This window comes from Plectropomus leopardus, chromosome 16 (genome assembly GCF_008729295.1).
Source record: "Plectropomus leopardus isolate mb chromosome 16, YSFRI_Pleo_2.0, whole genome shotgun sequence".
NCBI classification, from domain to species: Eukaryota; Metazoa; Chordata; class Actinopteri; order Perciformes; family Serranidae; genus Plectropomus; species Plectropomus leopardus.
In genome coordinates this window covers 23,957,349-23,985,239 of record NC_056478.1, presented here as the reverse complement: position 1 = coordinate 23,985,239, position 27,891 = coordinate 23,957,349, and the positions used below count along the sequence as shown (strand labels likewise).

At 39.2% G+C, this 27,891-nt stretch overlaps 2 protein-coding genes and 1 long non-coding RNA gene across 3 annotated transcripts; 2 read left to right on the top strand and 1 right to left on the bottom strand.

The window, feature by feature from the left end:
• Nucleotides 1–705: 705 nt before the first annotated feature.
• LOC121955289 lies at nt 706–12,723 on the top strand. The gene is made up of 4 exons (XR_006106623.1): nt 706–745; nt 980–1,102; nt 7,723–7,851; nt 12,637–12,723. It is a non-coding gene; the product is annotated as an uncharacterized LOC121955289 (long non-coding RNA).
• pex3 (peroxisomal biogenesis factor 3) lies at nt 11,845–19,269 on the bottom strand. The gene is made up of 12 exons (XM_042503164.1): nt 19,042–19,269; nt 17,277–17,408; nt 17,049–17,130; nt 16,707–16,750; nt 16,438–16,559; nt 15,655–15,721; nt 15,501–15,555; nt 15,121–15,259; nt 14,964–15,034; nt 14,767–14,889; nt 14,490–14,586; nt 11,845–12,708 (listed from the first exon to the last, which is right to left on the bottom strand). Exons 1-12 carry the CDS (start codon nt 19,112–19,114, stop codon nt 12,625–12,627), a joined length of 1,089 nt encoding a protein of 362 aa, XP_042359098.1. The 5' UTR covers nt 19,115–19,269; the 3' UTR covers nt 11,845–12,624.
• Nucleotides 19,270–20,205: 936 nt separating this feature from the next.
• Nucleotides 20,206–22,515, top strand: adat2 (adenosine deaminase tRNA specific 2). The gene is made up of 6 exons (XM_042503830.1): nt 20,206–20,443; nt 20,985–21,089; nt 21,420–21,570; nt 21,653–21,759; nt 22,017–22,089; nt 22,386–22,515. Exons 1-6 carry the CDS (start codon nt 20,351–20,353, stop codon nt 22,412–22,414), a joined length of 558 nt encoding a protein of 185 aa, XP_042359764.1. The 5' UTR covers nt 20,206–20,350; the 3' UTR covers nt 22,415–22,515.
• Nucleotides 22,516–27,891: the final 5,376 nt, after the last annotated feature.

Here is a 27,891-nt window from a genome sequence, read left to right as displayed (position 1 = left end):
AATATTGGTGCTTTCACAAAATATTTATACAATAAGATTGTTGATAAATAATCATCATTAATGTGGATATAATGGCTAAGTGGGTAAATGCAAATAGATGAACAACTAGAATAGTCCAATAAGTTTAGAGAATTACACCACAAAAAAACAAGAAAAGACAACACTGTTCTGATGATATCCAAAATATAGTCTCATATCATGATATGGATATATTATTGATATATTACCCAGCCTAAAGTTATTAATCTCATCTCACCTTCGTTTTATCATTTTGACTCATTTGTTTAGTGTATCTCATTTGATTTTATCCAAATTCATTTCTTTTCTTTTTAACCTATTTTTTGCCATTTTTTCTATCAGGTCATCTCTCCTCAGTCTTGCAGAGTGGTGCACAGAGAACAACCTACTGCTCAACGTCAGCAAAACCAAGGAGCTGATTGCTGATTTTAGAAAGAAGGAGGCAAAGACACACACTCCTATCAGTGGAGCTGAGGTGGAGCAGGTGAACAGCTATAGGTTCCTGGGAATTAGTATCACTAAGAACCTATCTTGGTCATCGTAAATCACCACCCAGGTTAAAAAAGCACAGAAAAGGCTCTACAGCGGGTGATTAAAACTGCCCAGAACATCACTGGTTCCCATCTACAGAGCAGCAGTGACCTCAGTGAAGTGAGGTGTCTGCACGGAGCCCAGAAGTATCTGCTGCTGAACCACCAGACTAAAGAGCAGCTTCTTTCCCCAAACTGTGAGACTCATAAACTCCTCCTTTGATACCAAAAGATGCAGCAGGATTTAGGGACAAAATTTAATTTCATTTTCTTTAAACTTTGTTGTTTTTTTTAAATGTTAAATAAATCTACCTTGTACCTCATGTCTTATCACATTATCTCATTTTACATCTTATATCATGTTACATTTTATACCTGAATCTTATAATTATCTAGCTCTCTCTGTTGTACATATGTCTGGGTCAATCTAGGCCAATCGAAGGGCTCAGGTGAGATGACATCACCCCCCCGATCAGCAGTGTGACCTCAGCCTGCATTATGAATTCCTAACGAGGATCCGACGGCATCCAATCAGAGGAGGCTCAGATTATCAGGTAATGAGGCCTGACAGTAGCCAGCCAATCACATTGCAGCTCACAGATTACTGCCTCAGAGGGAATCAATAATGTAGACATACACACACACACTCACAGTCGCCCCAAGCTTGCCCTTACTACCATTACAGTACATGACGAAGCTCGGAGACTTCTAGAGAAAGGGAAGGACGGACTGACTTACAAATAACTGAGAAAATGAATAAAGACCGGAGGAAAAGTGAGAGTAGAGTGAAAAATAAAACAGGATGATCTCAGTGTGGATGATTCATTGCCAGTAGTTGTGAGTCACCACTGTAACAGCAATTTCAAACGCAAGAGTCAGGTTAAAACACAGCTACTGTTCACCTGTCACTTTCTGTGCCTTAATCAGCTTTGTTGATACTACAAACTACAACCTGAAACGCTGGCTCCATTCCCACACTGATCATTTAGTTTCAGTCAGTGTTTTTCTTTCTTTTTTCCTGACCGAGTCTGGAGGACAAACACTTTTCACATGCTTGTAAGGGTTTATACAGCACCAGTAGAGATTATAGGATCGAAGGTAGCAGTAGCATACTTTGTGAGCTAACATTTGTTGTTTTAGCAATAGGGGAGACTGGGGGTTATTGTAACAAGGGGTAATTGTAATATTTCAAATTACAACCAAATTACAACTCATTCAGAAATGAGCCATGAAACTCATTATGCACACTGTCTGTGATGAACCCTCTCTACCTGTCAAAGGACAAATTAACATCTCATATTTGTTTATCTGCCAAAACTGATTCTGCAGAGTATTTTTTATCTACAGTGTTTTCCTCATAATGTCTTAACCTTTAATATCAATGAATTTACCTTGTCCAGCTTTAACCCTTTGAAACCTGGATTGACGCAACCTTTTTTTTTTTGTGAGTCCAGACACCTTTCACAGGTATTTAAACTTTTAAACACAGAGCAAATTGGTTTGATTTCTTCCGAAAAACATGGGTGGAAAGGCAATTAGCAACCTGGCAAAAAATGTCCTGCAAACTGCAAGAAATTAGTACATTTGAAAAATTATTTTAAAAATAAGCTAAGGGAAAATTAAACTAAAAACCCAAATGTTTTAGTTTGTCATAATAATATTATACTTTTTTCAAATAATTTCCTGGTTTGTGTTTACTTTTTCCTGTTTTTTACTTTCACCCTTTTTTTCTTTGTCTTTTTTTGTCGACAGGGTTACTACTGATAATAGTGTCTTAATCGTAAACTTTATCAAAGATGGACGGCATAAAAGTTCCTCAGAAGTAAAGCCAAAATGATCGCTCCCTGGTGGCTGGCTGCAGTTTAGATCAAAAAGACTGCCGACTCTATGCTAGAGGATGAACAACACATTCTTGTCCAACTCATCACATTTTGCCACCTTGCAGTGGACTTCCACGTCTATTTATTCCATTTTAGGTATTTTTCGGCATCTGCTGTTTATATTGTGGGATATCGCAACTGTGATGTCAACAAAAGCAAATGGTGGGATATTGCGGCATGTGGTCATGCTCAGACAACACGAGCACACGGTAATCAACACTTGGATACCAACAACGGCACGGATGGTTAGGATTAGGAGAAGGAGACACATGGTAAGGTATAGGAAAAAAAACATCACATTCAGACGAGAGGCAAACACCAGACTCCCACATGAAAGTCCTGGGTTTGTTGGACCATCCATCGCCTCTCTAACCAACTACATAGGGACCCTCGCACTTCTTACATTACTCCTAAATTACTCCTCAAATTAAAAAGTAGAAATTACTCTCAGTAAAACGTGTAGTAGCAGAGGTATTGATACTTACAACTTACATTAAAAGCAGTTGTTGGCTTACATACTGTAAAATAAACCTGAGATGATTCTATGATCTTTTGTGGTAAAACAGAAGTTGTTTGTACATGAATTCCTCGCCACGGCTGATGATCAAACCTGAATACCTGAAATGAGCATAAAGGTTCCACCTGCTGAGTCACTGTGATAGTGGAAAGGTTTTGTACACACCTGATCATTATCACAATAGATTTTTGACTCTCTGTAGGAAATATCCCACTGAAGGGAAAATTTTAAACACTCACTGTAGGCCACGTACAACAGCGATTATGAAAAAACATGATGCCAGCTCAGACATCACATGACCTGAGTCATTGTGTCACTCAGCAGGTTTCACAGGGAGGAATCAAGGCTTTGTTTCACTGATCTTCTTGGTTGCACTAACAGATATTTAAAAACAAAATGTTACTTAACTTTCTGCTTGTTACGGAGCTGCTCTACTGTTTGGTGTATTTCATAACTGAGAATCTCCTTTTCAACAAAACTCATGATATGGGGGTCATATTAGCAGTCAGCAATGGTACACAAAGAAGCCAATCCACTTACTCAATAGTAAAGGCAGTGAAGTGTTGCAGCCTGTTTTCATTCTGAACTCATAAATTAGCGACGCTTTGATGGTGCTCTTGTCATTAGTCCACAAAAGGCACCTTTTGCATGCAACTGAAAGGAAACCGGGCGGCGTCATCATCAGATCACTGCTGGACAAAACCAGTTAGGGTGTGATTATATGCCTCTGGACAGCATCTGCTGCGTCCACATGAAACGGTTGAAACGCCAATGTTAACAACAAAATATAAGGGCGCGTAGGGCAGGCAAATGGGTCCTAAACCCCGGGCTGCTGGCACCTTGAGTCATGTGTAAGCATGTTATTTACTGTTCATTGAGTGGTTATAACGCATGTTGTAACTCTGTAAATCACAGGTTTACCCCAACACTTGACTTAATAAGGTGCCTGTTTGCTGTATTGATGACTTCACTGAAATTACACAATCTGATTTTGGATTCATGAGAATGTTTTTTCCTGCTATGCAAGTTTCAGATAAAAATTCCACCACTCCTCAAGTCCTTTTTTTTGTTTTGAATTTATAATGAGTCTTTGTTGCTTTTGTTGGAACAACTCCCGCATCACTGAGCTGCTTACATTGTAAGGGGGTGGGAACATTTGTTTGAATAAGATCTATAGAGCAATAATCTCTGTACTCAGATAAAGTGTTACTTTATTCAGTGCTGTAAATACAGTAACTATTATGGCCACTGATGGGTATGGGACAGTAGACATGGCTGATTTCACAGTGATGGTAAACTGGTACTTGAAATTGAAATTTCAGGTCATTTTCTTGTACTTTTTACTAATTTGTTGTTAATTTTGGGGACATTTCTTTTGTCATTGCTCATTATCTTCCTCCCATGTTTTTGAAAGAAAATAGGCCATTTTCCTCAGGTTTCAAAGGGTTAAAAAAGGTTTCCACTATACTAGCAAACACAGTTATCAATTTCCATTAATTGTCAAAATATGCTTTGTTCATGTCTATTTTTTAGCAGTTTTTTTTAATAATTTTGTGACTTGTTTTGCTGTGCAACAAAAGTCTGCAGATAGAAACTATTTTCTCTGTTTTCTGATGATCAGAACAGCTGGGGAAGATGAAAAAAATACATATTTCAGGGAATTTCAACATAACTGTGATGCATAACATGTTTTTCCAAACTCTCAAACAAATAGCATGTACCTGTTCCCGTCTATCAAATAGTTCCTACTTTTGCAATGTGGGTCAGTGGTGTAGACGTGAGCTGCGTCATGCAGCCAGAAAGTGTTCAAAAACATCAGCGGCTCAGACTTCTAGTTCACCAACAGGGGGATTTCCAGCTCTGTGCCACAAACCGGGCAAAGACGATAATTCACTGTGGAGCAAGAACAAACATACCACGACAAAAGTTCAAAGTGTGACACGCAGTCATCTGGTAAAGGCTAATTTGAGTTGGAACTGTTTTTGCAGTGTTGAACGGGACTCTGCCCAGCAGCGCTTTGATGGAAAACTGCCTCACTACACACAGTTACTCAGCAAATAAAGGCCCTTTTTTATAGAACAAAGCCTCCATTCTGCCACTCTGCATGATTCAGCTTGTTTATGTGGGGCTCCGGCTCTATTTTGGGATGCAAAAAATTATTTCGTCAGCACGACGGGCCCAGTGACACGTTTCGCACAGACAATCAGCAGAGGAGTGTTGTCAGATTGAGCAGAGCGGGTCATGAGGTGGTGAGGCTGCAGCTGACTGGAGGCACTGTGTTGCAATTCGGAGGAAAATGAGTGGAGGTCAAACACATCACACACGCACTCACAGTGTTGCAGACCACATGGCATTCTTCATTATGTGGAAATTTGATAACCATCTGCCAGACAACATGTGTGACTGTGCTCTGTCAGGGAGAATTTCTTTGGAAAGTGAGGACATTTTGTTCAGTCTTTATTTTTGCAAATTGCTGTTTGGGGGAAAGGACATGGTTTTTGAGTTAGGCTTGAAGTTAAGGGTTAAGCATTATGGTTCAGAGGCTGGGGAATTGATTATTTCAACAAAAGCTCTCATGAAGTAAGTTCAAAAACTCAGGACTCAGCTCCAACTCTTAAATTTTAGGGGGTTGGGAGATGGTGTTTTTTTGTTAGGGTTAGAGTGAAGTTCAGGTTAAGGGTTACAGATGGACAGGTGGTTTTGCGTGGTGTCCGCAGTGATGCGGACGCTCCACCGGACAGTTGTGGTGAAGAAGGAGCTGAGCCAGAAAGCGAAGCTCTCGATTCACCGGTTCATCTATGTTCCATCCCTCACCTACGGTCATGAGCTCTGGGTAGTGACCGAAAGAATGAGATCGCGGACAAGTGGCCGAAATGAGTTTCCTCCGCAAGGTGGCTGGGCTCAGCCTTAGAGATAGAGTGAGGAGCTCGGACATCCGGGAGGAGCTCGGAGTAGAGCTGCTGCTCCTTTGCATCGAAAGGGGCCAGTTGAGGTTGTTCGGGCATCTGATCAGGATGCCTCCTGGGCGCCTCCCGCTGGAGGTGCTCCAGGCACGTCCCACTGGTAGGAGGCCCAGGGGCAGACCAGGAACACGCTGGAGGGATTACGTGTCTCGCCTGGCCTGGGAACACCTTGGGGTCCCCCAGGAGGAGCTGACACAGCCTTGCTAGGGAGAGGGACGTCTGTAATGTTCTGTTCCGCCTGTTGCCCCCACGACCCGGCCTCGGATAGGCGGCAGAAAATGGATGGATAGATGGAAACTAACCCGTTCTCATTCCAAAGTCTTCAAATACCGCCACTTGTTCATTGATTCCCCCTCAGACACTGACGACATGCCCTAACCTAGCTGATGTCATTTTAAAACACTACCGGACAGCGTCAGTTCAAAATACCGCCTGACATTAATGTAACCTTAGCTGGACAGTCCCTATAGGACAGGCGGGAAACGCCCGACCTTCACCTGGGAGTCTGGTGTTTGCTTCCTGTAAAAAAGTTGAGCCAAATATTATGTTTTTAAGTAAACCTAACCACATTAGTTGCACAGGGGAATAAACATAAATTTGAGGGTTACCTACATTGTGCTTTTATTTTGAAAAAAGACTGTATGCATCTAACAAGCAGAAACTGTACATTTCCTGTGAAAAATTGAAATGTGTTTTGAAAAGACATGTATGCATGTAACAGGCGTAAACTGACAGCATCCCAGAATGTCAACAACCGATGCTCCCAGGATACGTAGTGCGTTGGAAGTGAGAATATTTTGTAGAAAACATTTAATACTACAGTTCTACTATAGCTAGATGTAATCTAACGCTTGATAACTTATTCTATTTCACAGCAAAGTGCAACATCTTTTACTGTTGTTCGACTACAATGACACAGCTACTTCGCTGGTCTTTTATCTCCTGCTACAAGTTTTGGGTCAAATAAATACTTCTGACAACACACAGCAGCAGCATTAATTATTTTAACCATTTCATCCACTAAACCACTGGCGGGAAAAAAATATCTCTCGTCCTTATAAGGTATAGTGTCAAAGAGGGTCAGTAGAGAAGATGATGTCATCTTTTGAGTCACACTCAACCAGGAAGAACATGAATGTCATTATGTGTCCAATTACACTCACACAACCCTATACAGCGACTCCTTTGAGGATTCTCATGGACATAATGATTAATATTTCCCTTGTCTTTAACCTGAACCTTAACCATCACAACTGCATGACAAACCTAAACCTCTAACCCTAATATTTTATGTGTGCCCATTCACCAAGAGCTACACCCCCTGGATGTACCCTGAACCTTAAAACCAAGTCTGAACCCTGAAACATGCCTGTGAACATCTGACTGAAGGCGAGGGCCACCCAAAACGTCTGTATTTTTTTTTTTTTTTTTTTAAAGATTATTTTTTGGCATTTTTGCCTTTATTAGATTGGACAGATCAGCAGTGCGAGGGGGGGAGAGAGAGGGGACGACATGCAGCAAAGGGCTGTGAGCCGGACTCGAACCCGCGGCTGCTGCGGCACAGCAGTGCCATTATACATGGGGTGCCTGCTCAATCCACTAAGCCACTGGATGCCCCAAATGTCTGCATTTACCCCAAATTTTCTCACTCTCATGGTCTGAAACGCAAATTGGTTCTCACAAAGATAGACGCACACCTCCCTACATGTACGAGTACAAGTATTTGTGTGAAATATAATAAATCAGTAAGGTTGATGATTGATTGGTGTTATGACCCTTGAACTTGTGTGTGACGAATCTTTTTTTGTTTTCAGCACGGCAGATAATTTGTCTGCCAGTTTTTTCCACTGTTTGCACTTTCATCCTGATAAGAGATTTCGACAATGACTTCTTCAAAGTTCCACTGAGAACAAACTGTCACCACCAAATCCTGCTGATTCAAGGTCAGAGGGGGAATTTGTGGGGTAATTTGTCTTCAAGAACATTTTTTTTTTTTTTTGAGACAAACAGAAAACAATTAGTATATAAATATCATATAAAGCTATTATATGCTTATTTGCTAAAGGGCAAAATGTTAGGCAAATTTGATTATGAAAAATATTAGAGATTTATTCTGTGGTGTTCTATATTATATTTAAAGCAGAGGCAGAGAAAACATTAATAGCCGGTACAGAGTTCATGAGCATCATGAATAAATCCATTTAAGCTGAAACAAAACAAAGGACGCAGTTGAGTGAAGATGTGTCCTTCAGATGACCAAAAGCACAGACTGAAACTCTTCCTTGTCCCAAAAAAGAGACCTCGCACAGAAACCAAAACTTCTGATGCATTCAGGCATCAGCCAGTGCAGTCAAATATTCCAAAGGCGTCACCAGGAAGTTCCCTCAAAGACTGACGGTGTTAAATAACTTTTCATGGTACTGCAGTTTTGAATCTGCAGATGTTCATGTCCTGACTTATCACTAAGCATCATTATAAAGACAGAAATTGACTTTTTTTTTTTCAAAAACTAATGACATTCCTTTGGCTAAATGTTATCTATAATGGGTAAATATTAGCATCCTAACATGCTAAAAAACATGGACATCATTGGGTGGGTGTGGGGGGGGGGGGGGGGGGGGGGTATTAGACAATGTTAAAGTTTAGTTGGCAGTGTCATTCTAATGTTTGACATCTGATGTTGCACATAATGTATAATTTTCTGTTAATTTAAGTGGTAAATAGTGATGTTCTTTGTACTAATTGCTTATACAGTATACTACAGTAATTAATATACTGTAATTAGTATGTAGCCCTGTAATTAGGTACCAGCTTGAATCTTGTTTAATGATCAGTTTTAGCAATCCAGCATGTTTTAATCGGCCTCACAAAACAAGGAAACAAAGAATCTGTTTCAATTTCAGTTTTGTAAAAGAGTGTGATAATGAATTATGAAATCATATAGAATTAATAGTTCCTCCTTTTGTGTTCATCATCACAGTAAAATATCAGTAAATTCCTCCACAAATTAAATCTCTTTTTCCAAAAAGGCAGCAGCACTCACAAGGCTCACATCAGGTTTCTAGCAAGTGTTTGTTCTTGTTTTTGTCCTTTTGATTCACCTGTTTTATGTTCCTGATCAAGATAAATCTGTGTTTATCAATCCATGTGTAAACTTTACCAAACATAGTGAGGTTTTTACAGAGCGTTTATGAGTTCTGTTTCATGATCCAATAAACTAAAGGAGTGTGTTTTCTTTTAGTGAAACTGAAGATGTCATGTTCATCTCTTCATCTTCTCAATAGAAACTAGAGTAGTAATAATTTTTTTGGAATTATACACCCAGGTTGACTTTGATTAAATTTCCATATTGGAAAAGATTTTCTTTCCTAAATTAATTAGTGAGTGATTAAGAGATGACGGCACTCACCAATGTGTCATGAGTCAGCTGTTTGACTGCACAGTGACAACTTTCCAAGACCAGTAATTTCCAAAAGGGTTGCTCTTATCTCATGAGACTGTGTCCTGCTCTATGCTCCTGCTGCAGTTATGGCGCCCCCTGTTGCCAAAAGTGTTACTCGTTACCTGCTAACTCTTTGAAACCTGAGCAAAATCACTTTTCTGTGCTACTTTAAGACACTTTTCACAAGTATTTAAACCTTTGAACCATGAGCACAGTGGTTTGATTTCTTTCAAAAAAACACGGGGGGAAAAGGCAATGAGAAAAATGGTAAAAAATGTTCCGAAAATTAAAAGAAATTAGTAGATTGAGATTTTAAAGGGAAAAATGCCTAGGGGAAAAAATAAAAAAGCTGTGGAAAAAAAAGTACAATTATGATTATCATAATTCTGTATCTAAAATTACATAATAGAATTATTACGATTTTCTTGTATTTTACTCATTTGTTGCAAATTTTGGGGGAATTTCTTCTTTCTTTGCATCCATGCAAATCACATATGGATCTAAATTTATTGTTTTAAAAAGTTTTAAAACCCCACAGCACAGAGGCAGGAAACACAAAATGTATATCAAATCACATTTTACATTTATTATCTCTTTAATAAACTGCTACAAACATAGATTTTAGCTGGCATTCTGGACATTATTCTTTAAAAGGCATAACGTTATTGATTACATAGAGAGATTTACATTCTTACCTGACTATTCTGTAATCCACAAATCTGTTAGAATAAACTTAGCTGACCTAAAACCTGATGTGTTCTCATCTCCAAAGAGGTAAAACTGACAGGTTAACACAACTGCTCTGACAGAAAAATCACTCACTGATCAAAAGCTGCACTTTTTGACTTTTAATTTGCTTTATCCGTTTTATTATTGGGCTTACAGGACCGATAAGTATATTTTAGGAGCTGAGGGTTTTTGCACCAGAACTGAACTCTTCACCTTAAACAAATCTAGCATGGGCTGAATGAAACATGTAAACAAAAACATTTTGTTATGTGATGGATTGCAGCAAGAAAAATCAATCTTGTGTGTGTCACTGAAGGGGGACAAATCGAAACGTCTGTGGTACTTGCAAACAAAGGTAGTCACAAAGGTTTTTTTTTTTTACTGTGATTACAGTTACCTGGATGACAAAAAAGTATCATCAGAATAAAAAGATGACACAAGTGTTGTAGGAGGTGCTGTACAAGTCCACCTCTTCCTGCTCCACTCATCTAACCTGATCAGTTCAATCAGGTGTGTTGACGACGCTCGCTTGGCTGAACACACCTGATTTGAGTTACTAATCGGACGAGGGATGAGTATAGTGCAGCGCAGGGGGTCGATAAGAAAAGGATTTAGAACCACTTGGAAATTTAAAAAACTGTCTTTCCACACAGAAGACTCTAAAATCATTTAAGTTTTTGAAAGAGTAGCATATTTTTTCCACTGAATTTGCGTACAAGTGTAAACCATGAAGGAACAGGTGGAAAGACTTTTGTTATAAAGCAACATAAGCTACCATTTGTGAGAATGATACAAAATGATTGTGCCAATTAAACCCCCTAACACCTGGATCGACATCAGTTTTCTTGCTGCCTTCAGACAGCTTTCACAAGCATTTAAAGCTCTGAAACCTGAGAAAATTTGTTGGATTTCTTTCTGAATATATGATTGTAAATACAAAGAGCAATTTGGCAAGAAAAGTCTCACAAATTTAAAAAAAAAAGGAAAAAAGACAAGAAAATAGCCTAAAAAATTTCTAGAGAGAGGAATTTTAAGATATTATCAAAAAACTAAGGAAAATGTCCTGAAAACTATATTTCTAAATCTTATAATTATATATTTAAAATTATGTTACAAAAAGAAAAATTTAAAATTATGTTATGTTGATTTTTTTCTTCTTTTTTAGAACTTTCTGAAGGTCATTTTCTTGTTTCTTTTAATTCTTTACCTTTCTTTTTTGTTGCCTATTTTAAGGTAATTTTCATGCAACTTTTTTCTTAATTTCCCTACTTTTTTGGCCCATTTCTTTTTAAGTAGCTCATTGCCTTCTTTCAGAGCACTTCAAAGAACTGAAGCCAATTCGCTCAGGTTCAAAGGGTTAAAGTGAACCCTGGGTGTTATGGACTATTTCAGGATGCAAGCCATGATGTAACACCAATACTGCCAAGGACACAATAACAAATGGAAAATTTAACTTTCATTTAATTTGAATGTTAACAAAAGAAACATTTTTGGAATGAAGCCCTACATTTAAAGAAAAACGAGGGCAATTCAGAGAGACACTGACACCCTGTGGGCAAAAACAGAACTACACCAAGAAAATAGGGTTTAGAAACCAGATTAAATGCTCCATAAAACAGATACATACTTAAGTCTGCATGTTGTATTGTTTGACTAATGCTTAAAGAACTGAAATTGTGTTTTACTAAAAAACTGTGACCACTGGAAGTCATCCAGCTTGGATAAATTACAGTTTTAACGACATATTTAATTTGGAATCATCTTCTTTGTTTTATCATTCTTTAATAACCAATTTTTGTAGGTTGTAATATTGTAATATAAGTTGTAACAACAAGTTGTAATATCCCCAAATTTCCAACATAACCGCTGCAAATTTTCTCCACCATGACACGAAAAATAGTCAAATTTAAGAACAGTGAATATTAGCAAAAAAACAAAAATATGAACATCAGCCTCCATCGGTCTTGTGCATCCTTTTCCCAACCTGTATTAAGTTATGTTAAAAAATGTTTTAAAAAAAACCTTCTGATATACACAGCCAAGGTGCAGACTGAACAGCTGGAAACGAGAACAGACATAAAACACTCACCACTGCTGATAGAAAAGAAGGAAATCATCCTAAAATCGATAATATCAACACAAACTGACAATGTTTCAGTGTCATCTCGATGAAAAAGTTGCGACCGCTCCTGTCTCCACTTTTTGACTGTCTCAGTGTGTGTTTGTCACCTCTTATGGTAATTAAAACCACTTTACCAGATTAGACTCCATTTCCCAAGATGCAGTAGTCCTGGAGTTAACCACAGGCTCTGCTGTGACTATAAACCCAGTGTGAGTCTTTTCTCCCTCCGCCAGTTCAGTAATCCATAAAGGCTCTGCTCGCAAAAGGAACAGAGAAGCCCTCGCTGCTGCTTTGTCGTGGACATTTCTGCCACGAATCTCCACAGAAAGGAAAAAGGGATGAACAGTCCAGGGCTTAAATCCTTTATGTTTTCATCCCGCTTTCTCATATATTCCTCACCTTACTCTACTGATGCTTCGTTGATTATTTCTGCAGCTCCTGTGGCGTGCTGAAGGTCTCATAGACGTTGGCAGCAAACTCCTTCACCTGGTCGTTCATCAGCAAGTCCTGACAGAGACAGACGGCGAGTTAGAGACACACTAAGAGAAGTATTAAGGACTGATTGTATTTATTGTGTTTTGGCTAATTCTGTGAATAAAAAATGTGCTTTCTTTTTTTTTCAAATATTCCAAAATTATCTTAAAGTTGTCTGACATTTCTTGTCCTCTTCAAGAGTTCTTAAGTAAAAGTCAAACTGTACAAAAGTGGGAATCATCAATCAGTATTTCGTGGGAAAAATTACTTTATGCTGTAAATATATTTTATGATGCTGTTGTAATAATGCCACATAATGCCTTCTGTCATCAAAAAAATCCATCAAAATCCAGCATATTTACAAAGAAGGAAACCTCAAGTAACATCTAATCACAAGCAGCTTTGTTTAATCAAATATAGTCTAAAATGGAAAAATTATGATCATCAAACTCTGTCCAATCGAGGAAAAAGTGAAAAAGATAATGATATGATGAGATGTTTGGTGTCAGCATTTGGTACTTCACAGTTGCTACCAAAAAAAGAACTTTCTGATTTTTTAAGGTGGTCAGTGTTATTAAACACCCTAAAAGTTCAGTTGGAAAAGTTTAAGAACCGTTTTTTGAAAAACTCAATCAAATTACAACAATCTTTCAAATGAAACTGAAATTTTGTCCTCTCTTAAAAACATTAAAGACTGATTCTGAGTCACTGTCAAATTGTGCTTATATATAAAAAATGTGCACTTATAATCTGATCAGAGAGCTGCACATGTTGTCTTGGGATATTTTATTTGATTATCACTCAGCAAACATCCAAGAAAAAAAAAACGGGCAAACAGAGAGTGGACTTTGTTTGGAGATCATTGTGCCAAGGCGTGCAGCCTGTTTGTGCCAACAGATGGGATTTGTTTGCCTAAATTTGGTGGCAGACTGACCAGTGGCGCATGAACAACTTCACTTGCAGCTCCTGGGTTGTATGTCTCTGTGAACCACTAAAGTTACACCTACAGATTACGTCGTCGTCTGTAAAAACATGGATGCTTCACACACATTTTACACGCAGCAGCACAGAGGGTGTATATGATCCGTTTTAAGGTGGACACGCCCAAGATAAGTGTCAGTAATTCAGTATCTGACCAAAAGTCTCCCCTTTTGTTCCTGTGATATGACAGAAAAGGAGAGAATATTATGATGTCACAGTGATGCTGACTTTTGACCGTTTGGATATAAAATATCATCGTTTTATCCTATTACATATTTGTGTGAAATTTTGTCGTAATTAGTGCATAGTGAAAAACATGTTTTGTGAGGCCACACTGACCTTAACCTCTGACCACCAAATTCTAGTCAGTAAATCATTGAGTAAAAATGAACGTTTGTGCCAAATGTGAAAAAAAAAAAAAACCTCATGGTGTTCTCGAGATATTACATTGACAAGAAAGATGAGGTCACAATGACCTTGACCTTTGACCTACGACCACCAAAATTTAGATTGTTCATCATCAAATCCAAGTGGATGTTCATGCCAAATTTGAAGCAATTCCCTCATGATGTTTTTAAGACATCGCATTTAGAAGAACGGGACAGACAGACAAGCCTCCAGCCACGGCTGTCACCGGCACTGAGGCAGAAAAAGTGTACTTCGCTTTGAAATTTGGCTGGTTGAGTATTTTGCCATCTTTTCATGCAAAAACACAAAATCAAAATCTAAACATGTGAAAGCCTGTGTCCCATTCCAAAGTGATGTGATTTATATGATGCAGGTTTCTCTGTTGCTCCACCGTGATGTTTGCGTTCGTGAAAGCCCGGTCTCACCTGGACAAAGTAGCTGGGAGTCTCGCTGCAGATTGTGTTGATCTGACCGTTGATTATGGGGATGATTTTCGCCAGCGGCATACTGACTGCAGACAGACTGGAAGAGAGGGGAAAAAAAAGAGGCCAATGTAGAGACCGATGTCAACACGGAGCTAAAATAAACAACAGCAGCTGCGTCTGTTTCTTTAAACAATAAAACTTTAAAAATAAACATAATAAACCTGTAATGCAGATGTAGATAAAAAAAACAACATTTTTTGTCCGTCAAACAGCTGACCTGTCAGGTGCAGAGCTGAGGGCGGAGTCACAAGGAGGCGGCCGGAAGAACTCCGCCAGGTTGTCAAGAAGACGTGAAAAACCGCGGTTGAAACTGGCGTTTAGGACAGTGTTGAAGTCTGGACTGGAGTCACAAACACACACATCAGAATCACAAAACACACACAGCTACAGTGAGAACACAGGTGTGATGTTTACCTGTCCAACATGTCTCTAGTCTCATTTAACAGTCTGATGGTCACAAGGTCGTTTTCTGTCAGTCCACATGCCTGCACAGAGGACACGAGAATGTCTGTTAAACACCCAGATGCTTTGTCTGTGAGTGCGGCTGCGTGTCGCGCTCTGTGTGTTTGACCTGGTCAGCGAGCGCGTTCTCATCGTCAGCCAGCATGTACCAGGACATCGACCGCTCAGAGTTGGCCTCCACCTCCGCTCTGATCCAGCTCAGCTGCTGCTCCAACTCCAGCACAGACATGTTCTGCTTCAGAGAGACGCTGGAAATAAACAATTTCAAGTCACTTATTAGACGAAAATGACACTATTTTCCGATTCAGGAATCAGAAATGTGAGGTTTTGCTATTTTTCCTCTGTTTTATATGATTGTAAACTGAATATCTTAGTTGTTTTGTTGATGGTTGAGATTTGAAAATATCATGTGATGTATAACATTTTGTTGTCTAAAAAATTAAAAGAAAAAAATAATAATGTAAATAATCATTAATGTAAGAGACTCACCTTCCCAGTGAGTTCTGTACTGCTTTCTTTACTACTGTCATCAACCCTGTCAAACCTGGGGACAGACAAAGACAAACAGAGGTGGTGATTGTCCCAACAGACTTAATGAACAGAGTTAAACAGAACTTAGTGTGCGTGCATTTTGTAACCCTACCGTCTCCCAGTAGATGTTGGATACTGGACAGGTACTGCTGCTGGACATCTGGGGGAGCCAGAGGAGTCTGGGAGTAAAAGAAAAACATAACACACACACACACACACACACACACACACACACACACACACACACATATGTAAATAAACCTAAAATATCTCCACCTTGTCTTGCTGTGTGCTTCTTTTTGCTCTCAAAAAGATGTTTCTTTCTGATTTATTGTTTTCTAAAAATCCCCACGCTGCACAGAAATCTCTGAGCATTTCTGTGTCAAATTTTTTTGAACCTTCAGTCCCCCCCCTCAAACCCCACTGAAACTGCTCGAATCTTATTCCGCAACACCAAAAGGCTTTGTAAAATAGACAATTTACTTCTGGAAAAAAACAGCTAGTCTTTTAGAGTGACTGCATCCTACACAAGCAGACAGGAACATAAAGCTTTCTGACTTTCTTTACTTGTCTGATATTCCACTTGTTTACTCTTTCATCAGGGCGACTAAGTACCAGGTAACTGCTTGCAAAAGTCATCTGCAATACGCCTTCACATGGAGGGAATGAGCCAGTCACACTGCACTCTGAAACTCTGGAGTTATAGTCAGATTCCAGTTTCAGAAACTGGAATAATTTGTTGCTTAGACTAGAGCTCCAACGATTGGTTTCAGCAGCAGAAGTCTGCGGTCAAATATTTGCATTTCTTCAGAAACTAACAGTGCTGCATCGAAGTTAAAACTGTGATCTTACAGGCTGTGAAAGGGAAAGAAGCTTGTAAATATGTTTTCCTCACCGTTGAGTTCTTGCCTACAGAGTTGTCCAGGTACAAGTATCCTCCTATGATGTTCAGCTGGACTCTCAGGAGAACCACCAGCATGCAGGTGCTGTACACCGCCACTATGGTGCGGGTGAAACCTGAAGACGACAACAGGTTTGACACGTTTGGGATCAGATACCAGATTTAAAAAAACAATCACATTTAAGCTGATGATTCCTCTGTTTTTGTGCATGAAAGTATTTTATGGGATTTGCAAATAATGTGTCACAACTGCGTGAACTCACTGATGATCTTTAAATCTTCCCAGATCTCAAGCTTATTGGCTGGTCTGTGAGATAATGTGACAGAAAAAAAGAGGCATTACTGTTCTGTCCTACAACATAAAGACAACGAGTCATTTTGCACTATTTCACTATAGACAGTTATGTAATGTAACACTTCATATTGGATGTTCATTACAAGAAAAGCTTCTAAGATTGGCATAAACTGGCATATTTGCATAAAATAATGAATGTAGATGCAAAATCTGTAATATGTATAACTCAAACAGTGTGTAGGATTGTGCGTAAGTGGGTTTGGAATTGTTTGATCAGTTTTATCTAACAGAAAAAAGCAGATCTACTCACTTGGACTTGAGTAGTGCAGTGAGGCTTTCTGAATTTAGCTGATTGACGATGGCTTCTCTCAGTGGAGGCAGCATGGACAGCACTGCAACACATTACAGTCAAATCAAGAATGTCTTGAACAAAGAGAAACTCTTAGTTTTCCATTATTTTGTGCTCTTTCGTGGGAAAAAAGACGTACAAGTAATCCAAAAAGATTATTATTCAGAACAAAAATGTTGCCGTCATTACCAGTCATGTTGCAGGTCCTCTGGTTGCTCTCAAAGTGGAACTGCCGTCTGGCCTGAGCGATGTACTCTGTCGCCTCCCTCTCCTGGATGTCCCTGACCTTCTTCTGGGCATATTTACCCAGGAAGTACACTCCTGGGGATCACCAACAAATAAGCTGCAGTATTACTAGCAAGCACAGGAAATAACTCAACAAACATGAATCACACTTTATGATGAGTCTGAACTGCATGTGGGGTCACCAGCAATTTGTCCCGGCTGAAGTACAAATATATGTTTCGGGAATAGATGTTTCCAAAAGTATTTAGTTTAAATTAAATAATTAAAATTGATCATGCCAAGGAAAAAAAAAAAAGCAGCACTCTTTTTATGTGTTTTTATTTTTATTTAGTCTTTAAATTCACATTATCTCTTCCTCTGTATTCATCAATAAACAAAAACTTTTGAGAAAATATGTCACATATTTCACTGAAAGCCAAAATCATTATAGAAACTTTGTAAAATCTTATTAATATTTAATAACACCAAAAACTTTGAATGAATGAATGAACTTATTTTGAATGTCACTGAAAGTTAAAGATGTGAGTAGATTAACTCTTTATAACCAGAAGTGACATCACTTTCTTGTGCTATTTTCAGATGCCTTTCACAAGTATTTAGACGTCTGAATCCTGAGAAGAAAAAAACATGGCAAAAATGGCACTGAGCAACTTGGCAAAGCATGTTCCAGAAATTTCAAGAAATTAGTAGATTTAGAAAATTATTTTACACAAGTTAGGGGAAAAAATCTAGGGAAATAAGAAAAAATGCCAGAGATTTGAAACTATCATATATACATATTTAAAATTATGTTGCGAAATTGTAATGTTTAAAGCACATTTTCTTGGTCATTTCTTTGATGTTGTTTTTTAAATTTACTGCATATGTAGATTTTTTTTTGTGGGGCGTGGGGGTCTTTCATTTCATTAACTTACAGATAATTTTCTTGTACGTTTTTAAAACTTCCTGCTAATTTGGGGGCAATTTCTTTTGTTGCTCATTGACTTCTTCCCATGTTTTTGAACGAAATCAAGCTTATTTGCTCAAGTTTCAAAGGTTTAACTGAGGTAGGAAGTCGATCACTGATTTACTGCAAAGCAATAAAACAACAATGTTAACCAACCTGCAGTTTTTACAAAGTCACATGGCAGAAATCGCGGACACTTACTGGTCGGAAGTTATGTCCAATATTCACGTCATGTTTCATCCTCGCCTCGCATTCACTAAAGGAGCTTAGCGATAAGTCAGTGTGCTAACATGTAGTAAGGCTCAGCTCCTAAATATGGCGTCAAGTCAGACTTCATTTAATTTTCTTAAAATAAAAGAAAATGTTTTAGTCAATGGCAAAGTCTCAAAAATACAACTAACTAATACTCTCGCTGAAATCATTTTAACGCAGTACACAACCAAGACATTGCGCGTTGTTAATTTCAGTAAAATGTAACTCCTGTCTCCTCTTCTTACCTGAGTTCTTTTACTTTTAAGTGGCGTTACACCTGGTTGGATGTGTAAAAATAGTGCCTTTAAGTTGGAAAATTATGCTGCTTAATAGAGAATATATTTGCCGAAATGCAAATACACGCACATCTAATCTTAAAACTTCTTCAAATACATTTTAAAAGGCACGAATTCTACCAAAAGGAAATAAAATATGACATGGAGATTTTGCAGTGCAGCAAGGCGTGTTGCTGAAGTTATTAGCTCAGAAGCTAACACGAACACCACTTACCTCCAACTACAGCTCCGGTGAAAATAAATTTATTTTTGTGGCGTTTAATAAAATTCCACACAGATGAAAACATCCTCGGAGAGTGACGGGTTCACAGACCGCAAATCCAAAAACGCTCCGTAGTTTTAACTTTTAGCTTGAACTAGTTCATGGACATGTTTATCGGGGGGATTTTAGACAGTTAGCAGCTCGTTGCTAACATGCTAACTGTCAAAAGTGCCGGTTAAGATCCGCAGAGTAAACAGCGTCACTTCCGGCTATCGATTTCAAAATAAAAACACGCATTTAGCGGTAGACATTAAGTGTCTCGTCATTGTGAGGTTGCATGCAAAAAAACAGTGGAAAGTCTGATAGTTAAAAAATAAACCTGATGATATTTGTGTTGTGCACTTATGCAATTGCAGATTGTACGTGCCACAATCTGTTTATAACTATATTGCAGCAAAACAGCCTGAAATAGACACAATATGAGCAGAGAGGTCCCAAATTAAAGCCTCCCTCCATCCTCCCTTTTCCACCTATCCTGATTTTAGTATTTGACTTCAAAAAATATTTGATAACAATATATTGGCCAAAAGACACAATCAATGGGCCAATTAAATTTGGTTACATAGTCAAGCCATGTTAATTTTATTCACAAAGCCCACTATCACAAATCATAATTTGCCTCAGAGGGCTCGCAGCACATTACATCCCTCTGTCCTTGAACCCTCACAGCAGTTTGTTTTACAGTTTAGTTTTTGTTTTGTTTTTTGTTTTTTTTAAACGGAACAGTGTGAATTAATAAATACACAAGGTATAAAAATGGCAGAATTAGCCAGGAGAGCATTTTTAATCTGTAGTCCAGAAGTAAAGAAAAGGAAAAAAAGAGGGAAGGCCTTTAATCAATAAATTCAGCACCAGCGCTTTGTTGGAGTTGGCCTGACTGTGTACACAATCACGTCATTGATTGCACGTGTGACAATCAACATGCTTGAAAATAAAGTTACGTAAGATAACAGGCTACATTGAGCTTTTATATTATATGAAAAATCCCTTTATTTCCGGTTTATTTCCAGCCCATTGTAGTCAACTTCACGCATCGATAACGTCATGATGAACGTGTGGCTCATGGATCTGAGGAGCTCGATTGGTCATGTCTGTAAGTGGTCCGTCCAATATTATCTTCCCCCTTCTGGTGGTGTGGGTAGGTGGCGTGTAAACTACCGGCGACGAAATTGTAACTCAAAAGCAGACAAACAAGCGAAAAAAAAATATTATATGTGACTAGAATGACTTTTGTCAAGTAAAGTTAAATAGCGTAGTTGCCATGGGAACAGAGGAGGGTGGTAAAGCGGATTCTGAGAGTTTCAATCCAAGTGATGAGGAAATTGAGAAGTGGATGTCCAGCGCTTTTGACGTGGTGTGTGCCAAAAGACAGTCAGTCAGTTAGTGGACATCTCGGCTAAGTAACGTCGACTAAGTTGTGTTTTTTTTCTTTTGTTTTGTTTTTGTTTGTTTTTTAGATTTACCGTTTTTAAATAATAACCCCAAATCACGTCATTCAGTATCTTGTAATGTACAACAGGAATGTCTTGCCACTTATCAATTAAACTTAATGCGCCGCAAATATATCCAGAAACGATCATTTTACACGATTAACTGATAATGTAAAAGCATTATAATGTCAAAATGTGCCAATCAGTTGCTGTTTCAAGCTTTTCAGTTTTTTTTAATATAGTCAGTTATTTTTAAAGTGATACAGTGCAAAAGCAAATACGCAATAAATAAATAAATAAAGTGACAATGAAAAATAATAGTTTGTTTGAGCCTTAATCTACATAAAGACACTGTATGGTGATGCGGTAAACTTGCTGAGTTTCTTCTGTGTAGTTTCTTCTTTACTGTCTGATTATTCATGTGGAGCTGCTGTGTGTTGACCAGCTATGAATGTGTTACTGCAGGCTAAAGATGCTCTGCAGAATGGAGAGGTACCAGTTGGATGTCTGATGGTCTACAACGATGAAGTTGTGGGCAAGGGGCGGAATGAAGTCAACGAGACCAAAAATGTAGGGAAACAAAACAATGTGCTGCTTCTGTGTGAACAAACTCAGGCTGTTTCCTTCTTTTGTGGCCCCATGAAGAAGAAGAAATCTGTCAGTTTATTAAACATGCAGTTTGAAATTAAACTTATTTGTTTTTTTTTTCATCATGTCAGCAAAAACACAAGCTTGTGTAGACACCAAAACACCACAGTGACGACGTACTGTAGCACATTTAACCACAGCTCAACTCAATGTGCCAAACCGATGAAAACATGACACCTGAACCATGCATAACATATATTTGTGTCTGTCTGTCTGTCTCTCTGTGTGTGTGTGTGTGTGTGTGTGTGTTAGGCCACTCGTCATGCTGAGATGGTGGCCCTGGACCAGCTCCTGGACTGGTGTCGTCACGGCAACTTGGATGTGAGCAGCGTGTGCAAACGAACAGCTCTGTACGTCACCGTGGAGCCATGCATCATGTGTGCTGCAGCCCTGCGTCTGCTCAGTATCCTCCCCCCACTTTCATGTGTGTGTGTGTGTGTGTGTGTGTGTGTGATGACAGTTATTGTGCCTTCACCATCTTTCAGACATTCCAGTAGTTGTGTACGGCTGCAGGAACGAGCGGTTTGGAGGCTGCGGCTCAGTTCTAGATGTTTCCTCTGCAAACTTACCTCAGTCTGGGACCACGTTCAAGGTCTGTGTTCATGACGTCCTGCCGTCTCGTTATGTTTGTCTAACTGCTGTGTTTTATATGTGTATCTTTTTCTTTGAAAGCACACTGTGTCTTTGCGATGTTTCTTGGAAATCCTCCTCAAAAGAGTGAAGGCTGTGATCGCAGTCCATAGTGTAAAACTTGGATGTCCACATACTTTTGGCCATATTGTGTATATGACTGTGTATCGTGTGTGTGTGTGTGTGTGTGTGTGTGTGTGTGTGTGTGTGTGTGTTCAGTGTGTTTCAGGTCACAGAGCAGAAGAAGCGGTCGAGATGCTGAAGACTTTCTACAAACAGGAGAATCCAAATGGTGATCTCCTCTTATTGTTTTCATCTTTTCTCTGTTTTTCTCCTTTCTTCTCTTTTGTTTGTCTTCTTCCGTTTTATTTTTGTTTCCCCTTCATTATGTTTTCTCTTTTTTAACTGCACCTCTTTTTTATCTTTTATTCTCCTCCATCATCCTTTCTCCTCTTTTCATTTAGTTTTTACTTACTCTTACCTTTTCCCTTGTACTTTTCTCTGTTCTCATTTTTTCTTATTTTTCTTTGCTATTTTTTTCTCCCTTTTCTTTTCCTTTCTCTAACAGTATCATATTTTCTGTTTCAGCCCCAAAACCCAAAACAAGGAAAGACTGACCGAGTTTCCTGGAAAAATCAGTTGTACATTAAGCTTTTTTATATTGTTTGTTTTAGCCTTTGTTACTTTTGTAATTCAATAAATGACATAAATCATTGTTTGGGTGTTGGATATAGACTCCCAGTCAGTCTTACAGCAGGGGGAGCAGCAGACCAGCTAACTTTGTATTAAGGGAACGTTTGGAGCATAAATGAGAAATGAAACTCGCTTTCTAATGATAAACCTTCAAAATATTGGCTTCTCATGATCTAAAGCTCTGTGTCAATGTGGGATTTTTTTGTCCACTTATAAACAGCCTTGAGATACTGGTCAGCTATTTTGATTTGTACTTTTTTTTTAATTACCAAAATGATCGGTCTGTTCTTAAACTGTAAATGTAAACTCACCATTTCCTATGTCAGCCTTTTTATCTGAGAATGAGACAGAAACGTGTAAAATACAGCAACAAAGTCTGTGTGTGTGTGTTTCTGGCAGCGCAACAGGAGTGACCTTCACAGCTGCTCCGACAACACACACACACCCACACCAACGCAGTTCAGACTCTTTCTGTCGTTTCACTTCCTCTCAGACACACACACACACACACACATACTGTGGCATGTTGGAGTTTGTGTGTGTTCAGTGTCTGCGGCTGGGAGGTGCTGTGTGAGAGTGTGTGTGTGTGTGTGTGTGTGTGTTTCAGGTGTCCTGCTGTTTTTCCCAACACAGCCGAGAGCAGATTTTTAAACTCTTTCTCACCTTGTCGGTCGCACGTTGCGTGAAAGACTCTTCTTGGGGTCAGTGTTTTTTCTACACTTCCTTCCTTTATTCCTTCCTGCCTTTAGTGGTTGACAACTTCCTTCCTTCCTCTTCTGCTTCCTTCCTGTTTATTTCCTTATTTCCTTCCTTCTCTGTATTTGTTGATTTCTTTCCTTTCTTTCCTCCTTTTGTTATTTTTTGTAACAAATTTCCCTTCTGCTTTCTACGACATTTTCCCTGCTTTCACTCCTATTCTACCAATTTTTTTTTTCTTTCTAAGTTTTTCTTCCTTCTCCCCTTGTGTTCAGTGACTTATTTCAGCGTTTTGTTTTAAGCGGCGACCAGCGTTTCTATAGGTCCCTCTGTCGGTCCACTCGGTCAACAGTTATTTGATGACCATGTTTTGTGTCCTAAGAGGTTGAAGTCCAGCAAAAAGATCAAGTGTGTGGGAGGACAAAGAGGTGCATAACTTCTAAACAGGTCCATGTAAAATGAAACTTTCCAGAAAGACGCAAAGTTAGACAGACATACACATTCAAACACACCATTTCACCATGTCCCCTCTCCTAACTCATTGTGATGTCTTAAAGCTTTTCTCCTGGAGCTTTGGAGGTGTGAATGAAGACGAATGTTGCTTTTCAACTTAAACTCTGTGAATTCAGTCTTCTTTAAAAGTTCAACTTATTTCTTTGAGACAGATGTTAAACAAAACAAAAACAGGCATGTAAATCAAAACTCCAGTTCACTGTCTCCTGAGTAACATAACTAAACGCTCAGCTCTCACTCTCTGTCCGTCTCAGTCATTGTCTTCTCTTCCACATGACTCCCGCTCAGCTTCAGCTCTCAGGGCAGGCAGCTGATTTGTTTCAGCTGAGCAGCAATAGGTGTCCTGGCTGCCTGCTGGCTTATTGTGGGTCTTGTAGTCTTTTACTGGATGCCATGATGGTTTGTAGTCCTTACTGCAAACACTAGGAGGGATGTATCTCCCCTCAGTAACTCTACCTCTCATGACATCCCATTATGAACTGGTTGTGGTAGGGATGTATCATTAGCTACAAGTGTTGTGATGTGTGTGTGCGTGTGTGTGTGTGCGTGTGTGTGAGAATGCATGCAAAATTAGACAACATATGCGCTCCCCAAAAGTGAAGCCACAACATCTCTGACACTCTGCAGGTGGCTGGCTTGCCGTTCTCTATATCTGGCACAATCAATCAGTCAAATTAGATTTATATTGCACCTTTCAAACAAATCGAATGCAATTCAAAGTGCTTTACAGTTTGACTGAAGAAACAAAAATAAGAACAACATAGGAAATATGCAAAAATGGACCTTAAAAAAATAGAATAAGTAAAGTCCAGACATAAAAAGATTTTTAGTTTACATTTAAAATTATCAATATATTCAGCTCCTTTTGGATCTGGCAGGCTGTTCTGGCATTTTTGAGCATAATGGCTAAAAGCAGAATCACCAAATATTTTAGTTCTACTCGGCTAAAAACAAAGAGCCACCGCAGGAGATTTTAAAAGTAGCTGTTAGCAGCTATTTGAAGAAGAAGAACAGCAGCCGAAAATTTAAGCAACTTGGGAAAACAATCAGGTCTGGTCCTTACCCTCCGAGCAGAGGACAAGATCAGTTGCCATATAAAAGACACCTTGAATGATTGTTCTTGCCATGCTACTAGAGGCAGACGCTGCTGTGTTACATGTCACGCCTCTTTTGATCCCACGATAATGCATGCAGTGTATAATCTCACACTGGAGCTGCATGACACCGCCATACTTTGGTTTTGTGTAAGAATGCAAAAGAGGTATAAAAAAAAGGGACTTTGTCGCGGCTCTATAGCGCAGTCTCTGTGTTAAAAGACAGTGGTTTTACACTCTTCTGTTCTCTCATTTGCCCATCAAATGAGTGTTTCCACTCCCAATTCTTCACTTTAATGTTTCACCATATAATTTCCTTCCCTTAATACTTTTTATACTTCCTGTTTTATATTTTACATATGAAATACACACCCAGTCATCACCCTTTTATTGACCCTCTTCGTTGTTGCAGTAGAACTGAACTTCCCTCTGCATGGTGTTACCTATTGTGACAAAAGACATGTTGTGTATATTGAGTCTATGTCTTTGTCTGTGGTGGCAAACCATTTTCCTCTTTGGGGGAATGATATCTTACCCTGCCTTACCCTTTCCTAACCTACCCCATCCTAACTGCCCCTCCCCCCACTACCATACCTTATCTTACCCATCCCTACCACACCCAACCCTATCCTAGACTAATATATAATACCCTATGCCCCCATACCTTACTCTATCCTTAAGTTCTCAAGCTGAAACCAACACTGGGTACTGAAAAGCCGACAGGTTGGACTGGGCTCGGGCTGAAAATGTGTGCTGATTGGTCGGTTTGGTAGCTCCCCGAACCGATCACAGCCGAACTGAGAACTCAGCTTTACCCCAATTTATTGTCCTATTGTACCCTACACTATCCTACTCTACCTTACCCAACTCTATCCTTTTCCTACTTTACCCTGTTCAACCTTACTCTACCCTAACCCCCCTTACCCTGCCGTACCCCACCCCCCATCCTTTACTACGCTACCCTACACTAACCTTGCAAAAACCAAAGATTAAATGTGAAGAGGATTTACCATAACGCAACATGTGCGTACATTTCACATAAACATTTTCCCCTCCTTATTTTCCAAGGACAGTTAAAAAAAAACGGTTTTAAAAATCACAAATCAAAACGTGGTTTAAATCTGCCTGAAACATGTGCCGGGGTCCAGCTCCTCTCTGCTCGTTAGCATGTAAATCTATGCTAATTAATGCAGAGCAGAAAATTCCAGAATGTTTTAATGTGTCACCTCAGAGTGGAGGAGTTGACGTGTTAATGAAGAGACAACACACACACACACACACACACACACACACACACACACACACACACACGCAGAGCAGAGCCGAGTTAGCTGTTAACCGCTAATGAACAGTGTTGTGTCAAACTCTCCTTTCCAAACTGACAGTGCGAGTCTCACACACACATTTACACACACTTCCCAACACTTAAAAAGGCGGTGTAATATGAGATGTCATATTGTGTAAAGGTGAAAGAACAAAACTGCCAGAGAAAATACAGTTTTTTTTAAAAAAATTGTTATTATCATTATTTCACTGCGGCACACAGTGGGAGTTTGGTTTGTATTGACAGTGTTGATGTGTTTTGTGGTTTCTTGCTTTTAACCTTTACAGCCTAAAGAAAAGGAAATGGTGTTCGTCTTGCTCCATCAGTCTGCTCAGCACATGTTGAGGAATGAAACGCTCAGTAGACGTTCATTTTTCTCTTTTTCAGAGGACTCATGCCTGCGATCCTTCGCACCTGGATGACACAGGTCTCCATACCACTTTCTTTTCACTCTCGTGCTTTATTTCGACTGAGAATGCCAGCTGACAGAGTACCACTATAGAGAGCAGTGGATGTGTGAGTGCTGTTCATCTTGTGCTTAATTGTGTTTGAGGTTTGGGTTTCCATGGTGACAGAGAGCTTGAAAAGCAGTTAGGTTTTGGATTTGGTGAAATTTTAAAAGAAATTTCCTTCCCTTTTCATCACTCTGACCCAGCCACTGTGTGTGTGTGTGTGTGTGTGTGTGTGTGTGTGTGTGAGAGAGAGAAGAGAGAGAGAGAGAGAGAAATCCATCTTCTGATGAAACCCAGGCCATCAGTCTCATGTTGTGTTAATCAACTTTCCACTGACCCCCCCCCCCCCCCCCCCCCCCCCCACACACACACACACACACACATTTAGTCAGTGACCAGTGGTACAACTTATACTAGCACTTTACTTGAGAATTTCCATTCCACACCCGAGTGGAAGTTGTTCCCAAATTTGAGGAAATTCCATCAAAGCCATCATTAAAATAAGACAAATGCAAGTCACAATGATATATATATATATATATATATATATATATATATATACACACACATACATATATAGTACCTGTGCATCAACAAGTTCTCCTATCTGAATGAAAGAATAAGTTCCTACCTGTGTGGTAGAGGTCTGATTTGGTTTAGGCAGCTAGAACTACCTGGATCTTTCTTTGGATTTTTTTCTGTGCACAAAAAAGGCTTATTTCACTCAAATTGTGCACAGTTTTGTTTGACTGTGTTTCTTCATGTGCATTTCTCTTTTTTCCAAGAAAACCCATCCACCTGAAAGGTGTGGAAAATCAAGATGCTGACTAGACAGCATCATCACTACACCTGTGCCTCGGGCTGGTCGCTGTAATCAGCAGCCTGATATGCCGCACCTGTCAGGTGGAAGGGTCATTTTGGCAAAGCAAAAGCATCTGTGAAGCTTTGTGTAACATTTTGAAAAGTCTAAAAGTCAAAGTCTTGTTTGCATACAAGAAGTCTTAGATCATTAAATGCAACTCATTTATTCTAACATTTTTGGGTGCTGAGGTCACCCACTTAGCCAATCCCAAGATGTTGCTTTGTTTTTTCAGTGGAACAACACAGGATGGTCCCTTATATGAAAACTCAAGTTTTATCCATATTTAAGATTACGCACATTTGACAATATGTGTCAGACTCATGAAGGTGTTGTCAGTGCAATGATACTCAACTTAGGGCCCAAGAGCTGAATCTGGCCTCGATAGAATATCATATATAATATCAATATAATACCAAATGCCCTCAACTGCTATAAACACCACTGTGTACACCTGACCTGT